Source organism: Leuresthes tenuis, unplaced genomic scaffold, assembly GCF_036924035.1.
Source record: "Leuresthes tenuis unplaced genomic scaffold, fLeuTen1.0.hap1 SCAF_3, whole genome shotgun sequence".
NCBI lineage: Eukaryota > Metazoa > Chordata > Actinopteri > Atheriniformes > Atherinopsidae > Leuresthes > Leuresthes tenuis.
Window position 1 is genome coordinate 3,798,056 of NW_027325357.1, and position 21,857 is coordinate 3,819,912.

A 21,857-nucleotide genomic window follows, 5' to 3' on the forward strand; every position below is an offset into this window, starting at 1 on the left:
ATCGAGTAATTGAAACACTTTTGGAATAACTTTTCTTAAGAGAAAAGCTACGTATTAATTATTGTTTATTTTCTCTGAAATGTTCCCAAACTTTCAACATTTTTCCTCTTTTTCTCTGATTTTGCTCCTCGTTGTTTTCTCCGGTTTCCTCCATCAAATCGAGCTGCAAGAAACGCAGCACGTCGTGCATATCGTGCATGTTGTGCACGTCGTGTGAAACCGGGCGACCGCTGAGCAGAACATGCCGGTGGGAGTTAAACGAAGCATCGAAGCGATAATTTACATAGAGGACTTTTTGTAATTGAGGTTTTTTTTGAGGAATCTTTTCAGCCTTGCGCTCATTTTTGAGTTACAACAAAACACTTTTAAGCCATGAACTAATTGAATTAAGCAACTCCTCTCCCCCTCTTAGCCTGGGAGCTCACATGAAGCCAATGTTCAGACGACCACGCAGCAATCGGTTCGACCACGGACCGTCTTTTAGGCACAATCTTGTCCCGAGTTCATGTGTTGAACTTTCCCAGGTTGTTCAAACACAGCATCACAGACAGAGTGAAGCAGTGGAGGGAAATCAAGTTATTGACTGAACTATGTAGGAGATTATCTTTATATTACTTGAATGTTTTTTTAATAATTATTTGAACGAAAGCAGCTTTATTGGGAATTCAGCTCACTTTTCTTTTTTATATATAAAAAGATGCAGAGCTATGGGCTATTTGAAGAGTACTAAGACCCATTTGAGTTTAATTTAGCATATATATGCAGTGAGTGATTCAAATCTAAACAGCTTTATGGGTTTGTGTTAGCCAGGAGCTCATTTCGGTACAATGGGACTGATGTATTTACATGTATTATAAAATCAGCCTCGCGCATCATCATCATCATCGCAGCAGAAGTGAGAGGAATGAAAACCACACGGGACATTATCTGTTGTACACATGAAGGGTTTTAAAATAAAATCTTGTGGTTGCCTTCGTGCAGCTAATGTGTATTAATATCAGTTTATTTCTCATCCGCTGTAAAACTTGACCCAACGGGGCACACTGATGCATAAAACCATCTCCAGCAGAAAGCTTTCCATTATGCTTCCTCACCCTTCTCAGGCAGCTGCGAAGACAATGGATTACAAAACAGCCAGTAAGTAGAGGTCTTAACTGCCCCATAGTTGAATGAACACAGCATCTGCAGGAGGCTGATAAGGTTTTTGTTCCGTGTCAATAACACAGCAATGACTTTGTACAGTCTTGAAAACAGAAGTAAGTCTGTCAGAGTTGTAGTCGCATCACGCTCAAACTGCCAAGTCCTTTTCCCCGAACCGCAGAGCCATTGCCATGTTGCTGTTTAGCGCCGGGATGTGTTTGGTTCTCGCTTCACATTTCGTCATACAGGTTTTAGGCCTGATCTTAAAGGTAGAGAGGATGTCTGCTTCCTGAAGCCAAACTGGCAGCTGGTTCCACAGAGAGGGGCCTGATAACTGAAGGCTCTGCCTCCCATTCTGCTTTTAGGGGCCTGATAACTGAAGGCTCTGCCTCCCATTCTGCTTTTAGGGGCCTGATAACTGAAGGCTCTGCCTCCCATTCTGCTTTTAGGGGCCTGATAACTGAAGGCTCTGCCTCCCATTCTGCTTTTAGGGGCCTGATAACTGAAGGCTCTGCCTCCCATTCTGCTTTTAGAAACTCTGGGAACCACACCTGCAGCCTGAGAGCAAAGTGCTCTGTTGGGGAAATATCCAACTGTGAGATCTTTAAGATGTGATGGAGCTCGGTCATTAAGAGCTTTATATGTGAGGAGAAGAATCTTAAATTCTGAATTTAACAGGGAGCCAATGAAGAGAAGCTAAAACTGGAGAAATATGATCCTTCCTTCTAGTTCTCATCAGAACTGCAGTTTATAAGCTGAGAGAACGGATTACCACAATACTCTCATGCAGCCGATGCTAGAAACGAGGAAAACCGTAACTCTAAAAGGACTTGCTGCAGCTTCTTATCTCATATCAGCTTCTTATGGCCGTCCTCATGCTTTCCTAAAGCTGCTAAAAATGACAGTATGAGTCTGTTCAACAAACTCAGGTGATCATGCATGTAGACTGAACACAAAATAATGTGTAAATGTAAAAGGGAAAGCTGGGAGCAGAACGATGAAACGCTGCATTTACAACCAGATTTTTCTGCTTCTAATAAGTTTAAAGTTTCACGGAACCAGCGCCCTTATATTCATGTGATTTCATTTATTTAGTCGTGCCGTCTGTCCTAATTCAGCATACATTCCAGGCGTAGTTTGCTGTGTCGAAGACGATAAGTTCCAGCACTTTTTTGAAGGGTTGGGGTCTGTAGACGGGTTGGGAGCAGACATGTCGTGTTTGGTAAATACATTTTCTGAGTGAAACTGAAAGTCATCATTACTGAGGCCCTCAGTATCTTCCCTAAGTATCGCATGTCTGGAAAAGGCTTATTATGTGGGTCTATATATGTAATATAGACCCACATGGTGACTTTTGATCTGTAAGAGAAAATAAAAACAGCCGTTCCTTTCTCTTGTGGACACAAACAGTCATTAGTCACCAGTGGCTTCTGCACATTTCATTTGTGTGCAGGCTCTCAGTACGTACAATCTGATCTGATGTCCCTAAATTGCAGCTTTCTGCTGCATTCGACTGCCCCTGTGAATCTGTCCAAGATAAAAACAATTTTGTTTGGCCTTTTCTGGACCCCTCAAGTTAACAAGTTCTCCCCAGCAAAACTTTTCGCAGTGGCTGCCAGGGTAATGACAAGATTTTCAAAGAAGCTGTTAGGGAGGGGGGAGAACAAAAGGACAGAGGGAGGGAAAATGGAGCCAAACTAAAAGCTGAGAGTAAAAAGGAGAGAAGAAGACAGGAAAGCAGAGGGAGGAGTTGTGAGGTTATGAAGAGGGGGAGACTCAGCCAAGGAGTGGAGCTCATTAATGAGTAATGCATTTGTGACTCTTTGCCCTTGGACACCACAGCTTCTGGTGACTTTGTTGTTGCTCCAGTCCAGTGCCACAGATGCCATCATGAAACTGTCCAGGTCTGAGTGACAAGGTTGGACAAATTAAAAGTTTAAAGAATGTAAAAATGTATACGGGAAAAACAAGCCGTGCTGCTGGACATATGTGCAGATTCACATAAATACAATAAAACCTCAGGGAGCGTAATGATTCAGACGGAGAACATAATCACTCAAGTGTTTATTTGAGGTTGGGGCTGGTTTTGCTTCTATATTCTTTCTACATGCATATATATTCCACTAATTAAAAGAAACATTGAGTTTTTTTGTCTCACACACACACAGTCAGCCTCTTCAAACCTGTGGCCTGTGTCCAGATCTGCAGTGTTTGCAAGCCAGTACCTCCTGCCACTTCAGCCCAATTAGAAGCTCCTCTCCCTGGGTAGAGACCAGTGGAAAGGGCCCCTCCCTCCTTCCAGCCTCATATCGGTGGCGCTGGTGTTATGACAGCCTCTGACACTAGCCCTGTGTAATTACTGATCTGAAGCAGTGAGGCGGTATGGGGTAAGAAAGAGGGAGGGAAAGAAGGAAAACAATGGAGAGAGCTGAGAAGAAAATGTTGAAGTCAAAAGAAAAGACGGTAAGGAGACGGGAGAGGAAACGAGCAGACGGCTGGCAGACGACCCCCTGTTGGGTTTGTTTTTACATGCAGTGTGTGAGAGAGTGAGTGAGCTGATAGCTGGTGACAGTATCTCGTAGCAGCAGAGTGGAGTCATGCTGCCATCACCGTGGACAGCATCTCTGAGCAAATAATTCCCAAGGTGATCCCAGAACGATCGTCAAGAAATCGCACTCGATGCCAGACTCTGCGCTACAGTCTGGTCCGTGTGTTTTTGGACTCGGTTCAGGTCATGAATCTGCATCCACTTCCTCAGGATTTGGTAGCGTTGCCTTGAAGCCGTTGGACTTGGGCCGAATGTTTTGGGTTTCCTCAAGTTTCTCAGAATATTTCCTCTCGACAGAGACGGTGTAACTGAGTCAGGTTTGAAGGCGCACGTCTTCCAGATGTGCCCACAGATGTTCTGTAGGATTAATCACTACAGTGCCGTGACTTTGTTGTCCTTAAGCCCCTTTGTAACTAATCTGGAGGTATGCTTGGGGTCATTGTCCATTTGGAAGACTTCCTGGCTGATGTCTGCAGATTTTATTATAATATATCCACATCATTTTCTTTTCCCATGATGCCGTCGGGCACCAGTTCCCCCCCAAAGCAAAGCAGCCCCACGGCATGATGCTGCCTCCCCGGTACTTCAAGGCTGGAACAAATATACTGTTGATCATTATGGCCAAACGGCTCCATTTTAGTTTCATCAGACCACAGAACATGTCTCCAAAAATGATCTTTGCCCCCATCTCTGGCTTTTTTATGGTGGCTTTCTCCTCGCTGAGCTCAGGACTCGTTTCAGCCAGCATCCTCAGAAGGTCTTTGGTTTCACACCAAAACACGTTAATCTCTGAGACTCAGAATCCATCTCCTTCCTGAGCGGTATGATGGCTGCGTGTTATTGTTTGAAGAGATGAACGTGGGACCTTCAGGCATCTGGAAACTGTACCTAAGGGTGAATCAGACTTGTCTAGACTTGGTCCACAATTCTTTTCCTGATGTCTTCTTTGATTTCTCTTGATTTTCCCATGATGCCACAGAAAGAGGTTCTGTGTTTGAGGTGTGCCGCCAGTTAATTAGAAAGGCTTCAGTTAACCAGAAGCTTCTGAAGCTCAGACTGGAATTATCTGTTGTTTAAAGACATGATAAACTTAGTGTATGTGAACTTATGACTTTAAGCAACAGAAATAAAGAAATTAATTATCTCTCTCTTCATTCTGACAAATACTAAATATTTGGACTGATCCTAACTGACCTAAGACAGAAAAAGTTAGGATTAGATGATAGAAGTTAGCTGAGTTAGCTAAGTTAGCTGATAGAAGTTAGCTGAGTTAGCTAATAGAAGTTAGCTGGGTTAGCTAAGTTAGCTGATAGAAGTTAGCTGAGTTAGCTAATAGAAGTTAGCTGGGTTAGCTAAGTTAGCTGATAGAAGCTAGCTGGGTTAGATAAGTTAGCTGATAGAAGTTAGCTGGGTTAGATAAGTTAGCTGATAGAAGTTAGCTGAGTTAGCTAAGAGAAGTTAGCTAATTTAGCAGATAGAAGTTAGCTGAGTTAGCTAAGTTAGCAGATAGAAGTTGACAATGAGCTTGGAGCTTCCCTGAACATCTGTCTCTTGGTCTTTTCTGTGTGTGATATGAATCCAGGAGATCAAATGTTATCAACGCCGCTCCCAAAACGAAGTTCTTACTAACCATATCCTTTTATTGTACACAAACCTCTCTGGTAAGCAAAAAGCAGTGGTGTGATAATAGACATTTTCATCAGTCTTTTTTGGTTTCTGTTGTTGAATACAATGAATTGACGACCCCACATTTTGTGCTAGAAGTGTAGATGGAACATCCAAGCTGGTTGTTGGACGTGGTTTCTAATTAAATTTGTTAGACTAGAAGGTCGTGACCCAAGTAGACCCAGCAGTGGCCCTTTTGTCACCACTGATTCTTGACATTAATTTAGTGTGTGAGAGGCTGAAAGGCTGAAAATGACCGAGTGTAAGACAACAGCTCAGTCTTTGATTGTGTGATGACTTCAAATGAGTCATTTCAGATGTCTTCTGTGGGAAAAACTGACGTGTAAGAGATGGAAAGGCAGAAACTCAACACACCAAAGAGGTCAGTCGAGCTATGGCGGTCCTAAAAAGAAAAACCTCCTAACTCAACATTTAAGTTCTCTGTGGCAGGTGAAATTTCTTCATTTTTGACGTGTCTTATTGGACAGAATCAGTTTATTTGAATGTTTCCAACCTGCAACTAGTTATGAGAGTTATAAAACCTAATGGCGTGAGTGAAAAAGGGCTTCGGTGGGTAAAAAAAGACTAGAACTACTGAGGCCATCATCTGACTGTTCTTAGATCACGAAACTCACCGTTCTAAGGTCTATTCCTTTCAGGACTGCTCTTCATGGCCTTCATCAGTTTGCTCAGTTGGTGTTGAAATAGTTAAAATAAATGAGAATCCTTTTTTTTTTAAAGTTAAATTACATTACAGCTCAGTTTTGGTACACTTTTCTCCTTCTGTGTCCACAGTATGGGCCTCTTTACAGAAGAATATCTGTGATCTTTTGAGTTTAAAATCAGGTTTATTATCTAGCATCACTGCAATTTTCTGTGACAAAGCTCAGCCATGAATAGAAAATTCACACATCTATTCTAAGATGTTTTCCAAACCCCCCAAAAAAATGTTAATGCCAAGTTGACAAAATAATTGCTCCTGTTGCACCGCAGTAACTACAGAGAAATTGGTCCAAATTGGAGGTCTGAGTCATCGGCCACACAATAGATTTTCTCACATAAAAGCTGTTTTTGAAGCAGTGTTCACTGAGCCGTACAACTATGGTCAAACTTAAGATGATTTTACAAAATCATTTGTCAGAGTTGAATTTTCTGGTTCAAACAGCAACTTTGCTGCATAAAAACACTTTTTTTTTTTAAATACCATCCTGTGAATGTTAGGAAGCTGAATTATTTAAAGAACTCCCAAGTTCACAAGTTGTCACATTTGCAGGGAAAGAGAAGAATTAAAGCTGGATTCCAACCCGCTGTAGCTGTGTGTGTTGGTCATTTTAATTGGGGCTACGTTCTCCAACCAAAGCAACGTGGAATCGGACATAACCTGCTGCTCAACAATACAACAATCCCTCCGACTCTCATGCATTTACATGTGCAATAACTGCAATTAGCGCTACATAATACAGTAATTATTGCATAAATCAAAACGTTTTCGTACATTGTGTCTGGATATATTTATCATGGCGCACCGAAGGAACAATTTCACGGATTAATAAAAACATCTGAATCAGAATCTGATTTAAGCGACTGCCATAAAACAGGTGATAAACTTTTTGGTTGTTCTTTGTTCCTGCCAGGGTTTATTTCTTGGACCATTTTCTCAGTTCGTACTTGGCAAGTTCAGGTCGGAAGTGCGAACTCCTGAGGACGCAGTTTGGTTGTTTTAGATTATTCTAGAGACAGCAGCAGCGTGTTAGCCTGATCCTTATGTTGGAAGCCCAAGAACAAACCGGAGAAATCTTCTGTTCACAGACAAAGTATTTATTTAGGTCACAGGTAAAGAGTGACAGAGCTCTCGCTCTCGCAGGGCCCCCGTCAGAACGAGCCCTGGTCTCTGGAAATAGTTCATATTTATCTTCAGAGGTTGGACTTACAGGCGACCGAGTATAACTGGCCATTTATTGGACAGGCTGTCCACGTCTTTGTTCTTTGAATGTGTTGAACCAGTGTTTCCCCATCCTGGTCCTCAAGGCAGCTTCCCTGCTCCAGCACACCTGATTCAGATCAAACATAGAAAACAGACCTAATCTGACAAGATAGAGAAGTTTCATCTGTTCCCGTCATACAAGCCAGTTCTAATCTTATAGTTCTGAACCATAACGTCCCGTTCAGTGGAAAACTCCATGATGTCTTAAAACCAATTATAGCAAGCGAACATGATGATGTCACCGCTAAACTCGGCTATCGTGTTACTTCACCTTAATCGCATCATATATTCTCAATAAGTTAGTCAGCAACGCTGGTTGAGTCCTCATTTTAGACACATTACGTCTCCAGAAACGTCAAAGACAAATATGAAATAGACTTTAACCTCACGTACACGCCACCATGCATAAAGAAAGTGAAAGAAAACAGCCTCGATGTATGTCAGGAAACCTTCTACTGACCCCTCCTCTGCTCTCATCTTCTTGTTTCCTTCACATTATCATATTGTGTCACAGCTGGGGGGTGGGGAGAGAAACTGTAAGGGAGAGGGAACAAACCAGAGATAATCAGACTAAATCATGCCCTCCTCATTTGCAATTACCTGCTGTTACTATGACATGACTTTAAAAAAAATCCCCCATTAGAAGTAATAGATGTAATCGCCCTCATGTCCATCCCAACATTATGGGTGACTATTACAGAGCCGGAACAAAATAATTGAGATTCAAAATGGAAACAGGAAAAATAATGTCACCTCGCTTTTATGACATGTACTTCGATGAGGGCTGAGAGCGTGAGAGGTTGTGAAAACAAAGGCCGCAGTAATATTTCAGGTCAGAGCACAACTCCTGGCTCTTTGTTTCAATCGGCCATGTACGATGTCATCTACTTTTAGGGTTTTTGGGACCATTTCAGCGACAGTTTGCCAATCTGACGATTCACTGCAGAAAATGAACATGAAATATGTTTAAAACCTCAATATTTAACCAAATTATGTAGGGAGACTCGTTTCCTTGTTTTAAATGATGCTGTTAATTCATTTGAAGCATTTAGATGTTAAAAACACCCACTTATATTACCTAAAGCCAACAAAGAGAATCAGCACCTCCTAATCTGAGACCATGTTCCTCAGCAGGAAAAGGATGGAATGAGATCCTTCCCCAAAGGGACGAGTTCAAGTATCTCGGGGTCTTGTTCACAGTGAGGGACGAATGGAGCGGGAGATTGACAGCGGATCGGTGCAGCGTCTGCAGTGATGCTCTGGACCGACCCGTCGTGGTGAAGAAGGAGCTGAGCCAGAAGGCGAAGCTCTCGATTTACTGATCAGTCTACGTTCCCATCCTCACCTGTGGTCAGGAGCTGTGGGTAGAGACCGAAAGAACAAGATCGTGAATACAAGCGGCTGAAATGGGTTTCCTCCGCAGGGTGTCTGGGCCTCCCTTAGAGACAGGGTGAGAAGCTCAGTCATCCGGGAGGGGCTCGGAGTAGAACCGCTGGTTCTGGTTAGGATGCCTCCTGGACGCCTCCCTGGTGAGGTGTTCAGGGCCCGTCCCACTGGGAGGAGACCCAGGACACGTTGGAGAGACTATGTCTCTAGACTGGCCTGGGAACGCCTCGGGGTCCCCCCGGAAGAGCTGGAGGAAGTGGCCGGGGACAGGGAGGTCTGGGCTTCTCTGTTAAAGCTGCTGCCCCCCCGACCCGACCCCCGGAGAAGCGGCAGATAATGGATGGATGGATGGAAACCAACTCGAAACAGATGCTTACAGGCAGGGAGTTCATTGTTGAGCTCCTTGTAAAGAGACTTTTTAAGCAAATTAAAATAGAAATGACTTTAGCTCCATGTGGTCAGTGCTCTGTGTATTCTTTCTGCCATTTTTAATCATGATTACTTTACTCAGACTGGAGGGAATAAAACTGTGAATGAATTCAAGGTGGAGAATTCATTTTGCAGTTTTGAAGAAGCTCTTTTTGTAGAAAACAGGGCTGACTGTGAATAAAGAGCAACCCTGAGTGGAAATCAAAGTGTTTCTGTTGCTGGTGATTTTGGAATAAATAAAATGGTGTTTGCTGATAGTGGCAGCTCATAATGGAAACCCTGTTTGTGCCATCATCCCGACATATCAGAGTAATGTTTGTTTTGAATCCGCACCGGGGAGTTCTGTTCTGTTCTGTTCGTGCTGCTGTCACATCTGTTCGGTTCATCTGAAAGGACCAAATGAGGTGAAGCAAAAGAACGATTCCAAACTGAGAGCTTGAAATAAAACCAGAGCATGCAGACTCCTCTTTCTGGAAGTTTTCTGGAAGTCTTTTTTGGTTTGTTTCATTGTTTTAGTTATCTTGTTTGTTTATAGTTTTACACACAATCCAAGTTTGTAACCCAATAGTGTTGAAGAGGCAGATAAATTTACACTCACCGGCCACTTTATCAGGAACACCTTGATAGTGAAAGGTTGGACCCAATTTTGCCTTAATTCTTCGTGGCATACTTTCAACAAGGTGCTGGAAACGTTCCTCAGAGACTTTGGTCCATATTGACCTGACAGGACATGTGTCGGCTGCACATCTATGATGGGAATCTCCCGTTCCACCACATCCCAAAGGTCTGTTGGATGGAGATCTGGTGACTGTGGAGGCCATCGGAGTCCAGGGAACTCATTGTGATGTTAAATGAACCAGTTTGAGATGATATGAGCTCTGTGAGATGGTGAATTATCCTGCTGGAAGCAGCCATCAGAGGATGGGACACTGTGCTCATAAAGGGATGGAGATGGTCAGCAGCAATACTCAGGTAGGCTGCAGCATTTAAACGATGCTCAGCTGGTACTGAGGGGCCCAAAGTGTGCCAAGAACATATCCCCCCCCCCACACCATTACACCAGCAGCCTGAACCGTAGATACAGAGCAGGATGGATCCATGCTTTCATGCTGTTTTCACCAGATTCTGACCCGTCCATCTGAATGTTGCAGCTGAAATGGAGACTCGTCAGACCAGGCAACGTTTTTCCAGGCTTCTGTTGTCCGGTTCTGGTGAGCCGGAGTGAATTGTAGCCTCAGTTTCCTGCTGTCAGCTGACAGGAGCAGCACCCGGTGTGGTCTCCTGCTGCTGCAGCCCATCTTCTTCAGGGCTCCACCTGTTGTGCCTTCAGAGATCTGCATTCCTTGGTTGGAACGAGCGCTTATTTGAGTTCCTGTTGCCTTCCTGTCATCTGGAACCAGTCGGCCCATTGACCTCTGACCTCTCACACCAACAAGGCATTTTCACTGGATATTCTCCCTTTTTCGGACCGTTCTCTGTAAACCCAGAGGTGGTTGTGGGTGAAAATCCCAGCAGATCAGCTGTTTCTGACACACTCAGACCAGCCTGTCTGGCACCAACAACCATGCCACGTTCAAGGTCCCTTAAATCCCCGTTCATCCCCATTCTGATGCTCGGTTTGAGCAGGTTGTCTTGACCACCTCTACGTGAGTTGCAGCCATGCGATTGGCTGATTCGCTGTTTGTGTTAACAAGCATTTGAACGGGATAAAATATACTTTTTTTTTTTTTTGCATTTCTTAAACTGAAGCTGTTGCATTTCTTGTCTCGTATTCTTTCCCCCCGTTAGTTAGTTCCCCTTCCAGTCAGTTAGCTTCTCCGATCTGTGGGTAAATGTAACTTTAGGCCTGTTGTATTTTTCTGCTATCTGACCCCACAGACGATCACACCAGAGTCCGACTGCAGCTGCTGGATGGAGACCCCCACTCCGACTACATCAACGCCAATTATATTGACGTGAGTAATTAGACACACACACGTTAGAAATGTACAAGTTTCATGCTTGTGAGCTGAGCTGAGCAGCTACAACCCTCATTCTGATAGTCAGAATCAATCAGAAAATTCACCTGTTGGTTTGAGAGACGCACATAGAAAAGAAAACAGCCCCTCCACCGAGGCCAGTGCTTTACATTGATGTTTGCATAACAAGTATTGAGTTCTTCTTCTGTGCAGGTTTAATGATGTTTAGCTGGAGAGTTGTTTGGATAGACGAAGAGAAAGACTAAAGTATTTTAGAATAGGTGACCTTCATGTGGCAAAGTATCCTTCTATCTTAAATGCAAATCTTAATCTGGTCTTAAACCCAAAACGGTTCATCATTAAACGCAGCTGCTCTGTATGATTTGAACAAAATTCTCCAGTTAGAATTATAAGAGATCTGCAGAGACTCTGCCACTTAGAGGGAATGCAGACCATGGATCAAACCACTGTAAGCGAAGAAAAGGGGTCCTAATTTAAGGACTTTAACCCTCTGGAGCCGCTTCTAAATCACATGACCGATTTAAGCTGAGGTGTAGCAGCCTCTCTGAGTCTCTGTTTCAACTTGTGTTGAAAGTGCAGACTTCAGACTATTAAACCAGTTTTTAAATCGTGTTGCTAGGCCAAGTAAAACCAGACCTCTGATAGCTGATTCACGCCATGCTTTAACCTGAATGTTGTCACGTTCGGTGCTGGAAGAAACAATAAAAACAGGCTATTCGCTGTGGTTTCCACAGTAAAACTTCTGATTTTATGCTTTCAGTGTGATTTCAGGTCCAATGTAGCACCCAGAGGGCTGAGATACCACCATTCAGGACTGGGGTGTCCAGCCTGGCGCCGCACCTTTATGGTTAAACGGGCTTTTGAGCCTCAAGTGTGGCTGTGCATGTGCACAATATCACACGATATCTGTTTTTATGTTGCGTCCCACATTGGCCGCAGCCAAAGAGCAAAGCATGTGCTAAAATATGCTGTGGTGTTACTTTAAAAGACACTTTTTAAAGCTTTTTATGTTATTTCCAGTTAAATGTGAGGAAGGTGGGGTCAGAACCCACCCGTCTCCATCTTTATTTCCTCTTACAGACTGTAGGTGTCTTTAACTCTCAGGAGCTGCTTGTACTCACAGACTTACAGTTGTTATTAAAGTTCTTCTTCCCTAAATTTCAATAATCGTGCCATTTATCAGGAGGTTTGCACCACGTATCCATATCAAACCTAATTTGTGAAGACATGATAACATAAAGCATAACAACACAAACAGAAGCAGCTCATGTTCCCAAACTTAAATTTTGTCAACGTCAACCAATGGCGGCGCCCGAGTTCAGTTTCTTTGAGTGGATCCTGGTAAAAATTCCATCACTGACTCAGTCAGTGTCTGCAGCTCTTATTAACCTCTGTTTATCACTCCATTCTCTGGGTCTCTCCTCTGCTCTGCAGGCATTGTGCTTCACTTATTCGTGTAATCTCCCGCTAACAGCTTATGGTTGTAATGACAGTCTTAATGAATTTGGTAGGAAACGCTTCCTTTCAATCAGTCTCCACAGACGACATTTATTTTTTCTTAAGACGTAAAGAAAGGGGGAATTGGAACATTTGAATTGTATCAACACATCACCGCCGTGCTTATAGAGATATATTAATGCTAATATGAAACTGATTAATGTATTCATCTCAGCAAGGTTATCTGTCTCATGGGGGGATTGTGGGGTGACAAAAGAGGGATAATTGTTGTTTGGAAACTCATCGCTCTTCATCTGTCCCAAAGAGGGAAAATTAAAATCCTACTTTTTTCATTTTTGACTTTATGTTTATTTGGAAAACGACCTTGAGTTTTTCTCCCGGGAGCCGTGCGGTGGTTTGGAGAACAAGGCAGGACAAATTAAAAAAAGAAGAATGGAAACTGAAAGGAATGATAAAGACAGAAGGCAATGGACCAAGGAGGAACCGACGGGTGGGGGGGCTGAAACTGATTTCTAAAAATAGAGAAGGAAACATTATCTGAGAGAAGGAGCAGCGTCTCAAACAAAGAACTCTGAGGAGGAGAAGAAAAATATTGATTTTAAATGGCCCATATGATAGAAAAATCCCTTTTTTCTGTTCCTGGGAGCTAATATTAGTGTCTGTTCCCCTTTGTTTGAAAGTTCCTCAGTTAACTCCGGTTCAAACTCACTATACAGAGTGACTTTCTGCTGGAAAACGCACCAAAACTGCTCAGAGTTGAGCAATTACTGAGTCTCTACCCTGAAAAACAAAGCAGCTGAGACGGAGACGCACTGATCGTCAAACAAGCCCTTTGACCAAAGTTACATGTCAATAAGACCTCTGAAAACTGTCAAAATGTTTTTTAAAAAGGTCATAAAAAGGCAAATAATGTCAACTTCACAGGAGAAAAGGAGAGAGTCGTGAGATAAACTGAAATGAAGGTGTATTAAGGTTGGAATGAGGTAGTTAAAGAGGTTCGAAATGATGGATGTTACATTTGGTTTCTCCATGTTTTGCATTTTTAACGTCTTTCGCTGGGCCAAAAAGAAGGAGAGAGACAAAGAGAATAAAGAAGGGAAATGGGAAAAATGAGGATTTTAAAACTGAAAACATGGAGATGAGTTATTCTTATTATCTGAGTTATTCTTTAATAATTAGATTTATTTTTTTCTGACTCACAGGGGTACCACAGACCCAGACACTACATCGCCACACAAGGTAATCCAACTGACGTAATGAGTATGCGTGAGAGGCTCGTGTGTGTGCGTGTGTGTGTGTGTGTCGGTGTCGGTGTGTGTGTGTGTGTGTGTGTGTGTGTGTGTGTGTGTGTGTGTGTGTGTGTGTGTGTGTGTGTGTGTGTGTGTGTGTGTGTGTGTGTGTGTGTGTGTGTGCGTGTGTGTGCGTGTGTGTGTTGTCGCCACCTGGTAAATATCGTCCTTTCCGACTGGAAGGCTATTACCACAGCCCCCTAAATCTAAACTGCTGTATAAAATCCCCCTGACAAATTTAAGACCCCATTACCTCAAACCCCCAAACCACTATCTGGGATTGATGTGGTGTGTAAATACCTGTGTGTGTGAGTGTGTCACACGCATGTGTGTGAAACTGTCTGCGTTATCGCTGCTGATTTTTCTCGGCGCCACTGTGACCATATGCTCTGTTGGTGTGGATCTGAGTGCTCGCACCTCTGATTTGTGTCTCAGGGCCCATGCAGGAGACGGTTCGGGATTTCTGGAGGATGGTCTGGCAGGAGAACTCGGCCTCTATCGTCATGGTTACAAATCTGGTGGAAGTCGGAAGGGTGAGTTCATCAATCCAAGCTATTAGAAAGTGTGTGTGTGACTGGTCTGATACCTGTGAAGGTGCCCCGCCCAGCCGCCTCTTTGTGTTTGGCTTTTATTGTTTGTTACGTCACTTAATTCAACTAAATAGAAGTCAAAACCTCCTGTCCTGGTATGGGCTGAAACAGTTCCTTAGATCTCCCCTCCCCCCCAACTCTGTGGTAGTTTGTACAGCCATACACATTTATTTCATATCATGTTGAAGAGGCCACAAAGACTCAGCCCCTGGCCTCCCAAGGACTGTTTCAGGCCTGAGAATGTGCATAACAAAGGTCGGTATGCTTCAAAATCAGTCAGAAGCACATACCTTAACGGTTCACAAAGCTCTCTCGTGCCGCTTTAACGTTGTTTTTAGCTGACTGGTATTAAAATAATAGGTAGCTGTGTCAAAGCCGACCGCTTACCAGGCAGAACAACCTCCAAAGAATCTTCGTTTGTGTCATTAGTCTCATTTTTACAATGTAAAATCATGTGCAAATTCCATAAAATGACTGCTAAAATGAGCCATTCCCGTAGACTTTTCATTCATCCAGACAGATCTGTATTTACATACATTAAACACTGGGGGACACAGTCGATGTGATCCAACAGAATTAAGGCTGCAAGTCTGTGCACACAAGGTGTTAAAGTTGCTACATTAAGCTGTAACTTCACACTGAACACTTACTGAAGCGTCCCATTTGAGTCTAATGCAGACTGAGCCCAGTGGTTCAGAATCAATGAATCCAATAAAACTAGAACAAAATGTCAAAAACAGTGTGTTTATTTAATTAAACTGAAAACACGCAGAAACACACAATTACTCAGAATAGTGTGGATCAATCAGGTGGTCCATGTCATCCGTTTTATGTAGGGATGGGAATCGAGTAGTTTGATTCCGTGGAATCGTTAATCTGCCTGCCCAACGATCCCGTTTAAAGGTTCTGTAACGTCTGACACATTTGCCTGATGACGTCATGTGCATGAGGCAGAAGTGCTCCAAAGTTTGGTTATATTTCACCAAAAAGGACAATACCAGGGCCAGCTGCAACACGTGCAGAGCTGTGATCACATCAAAGGGGGAAAAACCTCCAACAGGCTGAAACATTTGACCACACAGCAGGGAATTACTTTGCACGAATGTCCCAGGAAACGTAAAACTCCCAGGTCCTGTTGATTGTAATAATGTTAGCAACATATTGTATGAATAATTTCCATCTTATATTAACATTTAGTTGAGGAGGACTGCAAGAGTGAAGCAGGCTCAGAGGCAGGATCCTGCATACCTGTAGCTTCTCCTTTCATGGAGGCAGGAAAAAGGCGAAAATAGATCAAATGTTGGTGCATACCTGAAATCAAAGTGTTACTGCAACCAAAGCCATTTGTACCATAAATAACTGGATGAGAACCGATAAGAGAACCGGTAAGGAATCGAAAAGGGAAGGAATCGGATCGGCAAGGAAGCAAACCGATAAGGAATCGAATCGACAAGGAAGCAAACCGATAAGGAATTGAATTAATAAGGAATCGAATCAATAAGGAATCGAATTGGCAGGGAAGCAAACCGATAAGGAATCGAATCGATAAGGAATCGAATCGATAAGCGATATTGACAATGGAACCAGAATTGCTCTATTCTTAACAATTCCCATCCCTGGTATTATGTGACTCTTGGGTTTTGCATTAACAACACATTCTGATCTGTCTCTTCAATTAAACTGATCTGAATCCCATTAAAAATCTTCCAATCTCTTATTTAGTTGTGAAATCTCAGCCTGGTGTCATGAAGAGGCGTAATGATGCCACACCAAGTCTTTTTAACGCTGCGTATTTAGAAGAAAATGATGTCCCGCCCTGCACTTTTGCCCTTAAATCTCTATCAACTCTAACCATTTGATATGTAATGTCAGGAGGGTAAAATAAGCCAAAAGCTTGAAGTCCATAGAGATGATGCGTAAAAAGTGCAGAGCGAGGCGAGGTCAGGTGGTTTTTACCACATCTGTGGGTCCTACATCCAGCCCATCCAGATATTCTAAAGATGTCATATAATGAATAATTGTCAAGTATCCATTTATTATTGAAGAGCAGCAAACCTTCATAGAAGTCATCTGTTAATGGTATTCATGCTTCTCACTGTGACCTCTGCTTCATCGGGGTCTCTTCGCTGATGCATATTTAAATACACGCTGTGGATGTGAATCCTCTTTTGTAGGTGAAGTGTGTTCGTTACTGGCCCGATGAAACGGAGGTGTACGGAGACATCAAGGTGACCCTGATAGAAACCGAACCACTGGCAGAGTACGTCATCCGGACTTTCACCGTCCAAAAGGTAAAGAAGCTGTGTTGTTTTCACATTCAGGACCCTGTTCCGTGTCACTTTGAGTAGAGATTACGAAGCTCTTCCTTCCCTTGGACCCCAGAACGATGCATTCAGGACTTTAACATGATTTCACGTCTGTCTGCTGCGACTGTGGCGGACAGATTATTCCCCACAAGGCTTCAGATGGGATTTAGATCCAGACGAATGAGCACTGCTACTTTGTTTCTCGCTGCTTAAAGTGAGACTTTAAAGCGTAATCTTGGTCCTTGTAATCAGGCAGGAGGGATTTGAGATGTGATGTGTTTCAGAGGCTGAATGGAAAAACAACAGCAAACACACAAAAAGGCTCTGATCCTGATCCTCAAAACTGCTTAATGTCAGTTTTGTCTGGTTTTCCAACACATTTAACCGCTTTGTTTTACATACTTTTATCTTTATGCAGTAATTACATCTATCAAATCTTTTATATATATGATATTTTACTCTGGACTGAAACAGAACCGGAGAAGAATGATCTGGAGTTCGTCTTCAGTTTCACCTTTCAGTGTCAAAAGCCATCACAGTCTATTAAATCCTCGAAAAACATCAAAATGTAGCACATTTTTGACTGCTGCCATGTCTTTTTCTTGCTCTCCTTGCCTCATTTTCCCTCCCCACCCCTTCACTGGTGTGAAAGCAGCTTATGAAGACAAGTCCTGGAGTCCTCGCTGTCAGCACGTTTAGCGAGCTATTAATCCACCGCACCTCCCTGTGTGTACGTGCACGAGTGCTCAGAGTGAAATTCAAAGGAAAAATGACTTCAAAATGCCTGTCATATATTCAGTCTGCATTAATACATACAAATGCACAGCAGAGCCTCACACTCAGTGATTCAGCACCAGCCGCTGTGTGGAAAACAAAGAGAACGCAGGACTGGAGGGTGGAGAGGTTCTGCGTGGCGCTGAAAAAGCTTCGGTTGCAGTGAATAATGTGAGCAGGATCCCAATGAAAACATTTATTAACGGCACATCCAGAGGGATTAAGTGAGCTCTCTGAAAGAGAGGCTGACAGAGGTTGGTTTATGTGTCAAACTGTGGGTTAGAGGACGGGTTCCTGTTGCACCGCGGATCTAAAAGTGTTCATTTTATCTGTGAAAGTGGAGGTTTTGCAGGACTAACTAAATGCATCTGAGCATCAGTCTCTCAGGCTTGCACATCTGGAGCTGGACAGAAGGTAGAACATCAGGATATCTGTGACCCGTCTTTGTGAGCCGTTTTAGCTCCAGTGTCTCCTCATGGGGGCCCACCACGCTGGGAGCTGCTTTTGGTCCTCTGACGGGGTGCTGGCTGTGGACTGCTCTGGCCTGGGTGGCTGGAGGGCCCCGCCCGGGTCGGGACTGTCTCTGTGGCGGCGCTCCCTGTGGCCGTGGGCCAGCAGCCCTCCTGGGGGGGCTTTTTCCTCGGTGCCCGGACATGTCTGATCAGTACAGTGGGTCTGAGCCTGTGTGTCTGTGTCTCTCTGGGTATTTATGTGGGTGGGACGGTTGCTATGTTTTCTTATTATTTTAAGGTTTTTAGCCTCTTTTAGCTTTTCTTTAAGTCTGAAAGGTGCCATATAAATAAATTAGATTTGATTTGGCAGTGAACCAAATCCAAAATAACAGGGAAGTAATCTGGAGAAATCAAACAACTGCAGCCACAGTGGAGATAAAACTGTAGAGAACAGGTTTAAGAGCGCCGTAAAGGAGGCTCCTGACTGCACCGTGTCCCTCGTTAGTGTATTAACAGCCCCCCCAATAAAAGATGCATCCTGGACTCCCAGTCCATATTTAAGTCTAAGGGCACCTGCTTCACTTGTGGCAGTGATTGCATCATTCAGACGATACCTTTATACTCAGAATTTACCTCTGGAAGAAATAATTATGTGGATTTTTCCCCAGGTTGTACAATCCTGATGTCTAAGGTGAACCCTAAAAGATAAATGGTTGCACTGGGCCCCGCAGCCAAAAGACAGGCTGAAAGAGCTTTATGCAGCAAACCTGTGGGGTATAATAGTGAAGATTGTACTGCTGATAAAAATCAGGAAGGTCTTGTTTGAGTCTTCTGAAGCAGTTCTTTCAAATCAGGGAAGAAGAGGGTTTGATGCTCTGGTTTCCAAGTTACTGCATCACAGAAAAGTTCAAATGTCCCCAGCCTTAAAATATACACTTCTGTTGACTTTTTAGCTGCTGTTTAGTTTGTTTTTTTAGTGCCACTGGAACATTTAGACGTTAAATCTTTACAGAGCTGTTTAAAAGTCGTATTCTTTTCCTTCCAAGCAGCCAGACTTTCTGAAGGTCTTTCAAAGTCTTTGGCTGCTTTTTCCAGTCAAGGCCTTGTACCTGATCATTTTCAGACACTTAACATCAACTTATGAATCATTCAAGCATAAAAAGCTTCCAAATCAAGGTATGAACTACAGTAGTGTCTTCACAGAACAGACAACTTAGCAAAGAAGCCGTTTTAAACGGGATCTTTAGGCACTTTGTTACCAGCAGCCTGTCACAAAGACACATCATTTGTTCCCGATTCTTTAGTTTAATCGATAAAAACAGCAAAGATAACACAGTTTGACAGACAGAAAATAGGATTTCTGCAGCAACAAGGTGATTCCCAAAGAGCTATTAGCTGAAAACTTGGCATATCTCAGCATGGTGTGCAGTGTGTCCTTAAAACATTTGAGGAAACTGGACAAGTGGAGGACAAAAGAAGAAGTGTCAGGCCTAAAAAACTATCTACAGCAGATGAACAGGATCTGAAAGTGATGTCCTTAAGAAAGAGGAAAAACTCCAGCAAAGACCTGACAGGACCTGAGAGATGCATCTGGACCTTCAGCTGATCCATCTACTGTTGGCCCAAGCCTCATCAGAAATGGTCTCCATGGAAGGGTGGCTGTCAAGAAGCCGTTCTTAAGGAAGGGAAACAGGGAGAAAAGGCTGAGCTGTGCCAAATGACACAAGAAGTGGACTGAAAATCAGTGGCAACAGGTCTTATGGAGGGATGAATCCTCCCCAGAGCCCGGACCTCAACATTATTGAAGCAGTGTGGGATCATCTGACAGAGAACGGAACAAAAGGCAGCCCACATCCAAAGAAGAGCTTTGGGATGTCCTTCAAGAAGCCTGGAGAACTATTCCTGAAGAAATGACAGAAAGCTTGTCTCAGAGGGTTCAGGCTGTGTTGGAGGATAAAGGAGCTCAGACCAGAGATTCACTTTAAAGCTGCTCAGAACTGAACAAACTCTGTTGTAACCTTTAAATCATGTTTAGGAGAACATCACACAACACTGCCACTGCACTGAAAACGCCCACGTTTGGAGCTCTGAGTTGGAAAAAAGCATTTTGACCCTGAAGAAGATGCTCTGCTGTCATTACAGATCAGAAGCAGATAATAAGGCACAGATTCTGATCTGGGAAGTAAACATTTCAAATGATAGTTTCAGAGCTTTACGGCTGGGTTTCTGACAGATTCAAGATGTTCAGATTATTCAGATATTCAACTTTCTGCTGAGATAAGACGTGTTAATGAGTGATGAGGAGCTGTGCTACTTTAAAACTCACATTTACTCTGAGCTGTTTTCAGCATAATTCTGCTTCCTTTCCATGTCTCACGGCCATTTAAATGTTTTCACTGTTTGCTTTTTCAAAAATACTTATCGTGACTTTCAGGCCCCGTCTGTGTCAGTCTGCAGCATCGATTCAGAGAAGTAATTTCAACATCACAGGAGAGCAAATCAATAGGAAGTCGAGTTATCAAATCACTTTGTGGTTTTCTGAGTTTTATTTTCCCCTCTCCTGTCTTTTATCTGCCGCCTCTCTCCCTGCTCCACCACTCTCCCTCTCACTTTTTCCCTCTTTTCCACTCACTCAGCCTCGTTTTTCCTGACCTCTGCCGCTCTCCTCCGAGTCAAAACAAATAACCCGCTACAACCTCCGTTACACTGCAGCCAAAATGGGAGACGCAATAACAGCAGTTTCATCTCAGTTCTATTTTCACTCAGTAAACTGAACCGAGGAGGACGGCGCTCGCTCCATTTAAGCCCCATTCAGTTTAGCACAGCATCAGGAAATCAATCCTTATGAATTATTAAAGCTCAAGTATGTAGTTATTGGAGGAAAGTCCTGGTGAGAGGAAACAGGGGGAAAGATGCAGGTTAGAATTTAAAGTATCAAACCGGAGGTAAGATCTCCTATTCTTCAGGTTCCCACACAAACAAAGAGTCCACTTTTAGGATTACTGTGAAAACTCTGCATTATTTTGGGTTTATTGAACCGTTTCATACAGAAAAGAGTGTTTATCACCACATTATGTCACCATGAGTCTCTACTTCTGGACCGGACCATCATTAAAGACGGCGGGATGCTGTATTCTTTGCTCTGCAGTGCTGCTCTGTCAGAAGTAATCGTCGCTCTCCTGAATTTATTCCAGGTCTTTCTCCTTCCTTTGAACCATATTTGGATGCTTTCTTTTCATTTGAAGTCCCTCATAGGTGAAGGAGGAGTTTGAGCTGCGTTGTAAATGGGGCAGCTGAGCTGGACCGTGGCTTTTCTTCATGTAGGTCTCTCCCAAAAGGGCCATTGTGAGATTTGTGAAATCAATTAATCTTTTTTATGGAGCTTGAGTGGCTTTCAGTTTCCTCAAATCTCCCCCTGTAAATTAGGCAAATGAGCCACGATAAGTCTTCCTGCCTCTCATTCCCAGAAGTGGCCCAAAGCGCCATCTTGACATCTACAAGATTGATTTATTTTCCATCTGAAGCCAAAGAGGCGTCGAGGGCCCTTTATTCCTGAAATGAATGAAAAGCTTTGTCATGACCAGGTGAGAATCTTTTCCTGGAAACACTCGGCTAACCGCGACGTGTCCTCGTGTTTTTCAGAAGGGCCACCATGAGATCCGCGAACTCCGTCAGTTCCACTTCACCAGCTGGCCCGACCACGGCGTCCCCTGCTACGCCACGGGGCTGCTGGGCTTCATACGGCAGGTCAAGTTCCTCAACCCCCCCGACGCCGGACCCATAGTGGCACACTGCAGGTAAGAGAACGCTTGTGTTCAGAAGGTGAAAGCTTCAGGTTCCGGGTTTTTAAGGCTCCG

At 43.5% G+C, this 21,857-nt stretch overlaps 1 protein-coding gene across 9 annotated transcripts in view; it reads left to right on the forward strand.

The window, feature by feature from the left end:
- The window catches only part of ptprt (protein tyrosine phosphatase receptor type T), a 348,700-nt gene that overhangs the window by 314,728 nt on the left and 12,115 nt on the right, over positions 1 to 21,857 (forward strand). For all 9 annotated transcript variants that reach the window (XM_072381466.1, XM_072381458.1, XM_072381459.1 and 6 more), the window contains 5 exons: positions 11,031 to 11,107; positions 13,792 to 13,828; positions 14,314 to 14,411; positions 16,643 to 16,759; positions 21,643 to 21,797. In XM_072381466.1, coding sequence (XP_072237567.1) covers positions 11,031 to 11,107; positions 13,792 to 13,828; positions 14,314 to 14,411; positions 16,643 to 16,759; positions 21,643 to 21,797 — 484 coding nt within the window. The remainder of the gene's footprint in view (positions 1 to 11,030; positions 11,108 to 13,791; positions 13,829 to 14,313; positions 14,412 to 16,642; positions 16,760 to 21,642; positions 21,798 to 21,857) is intronic.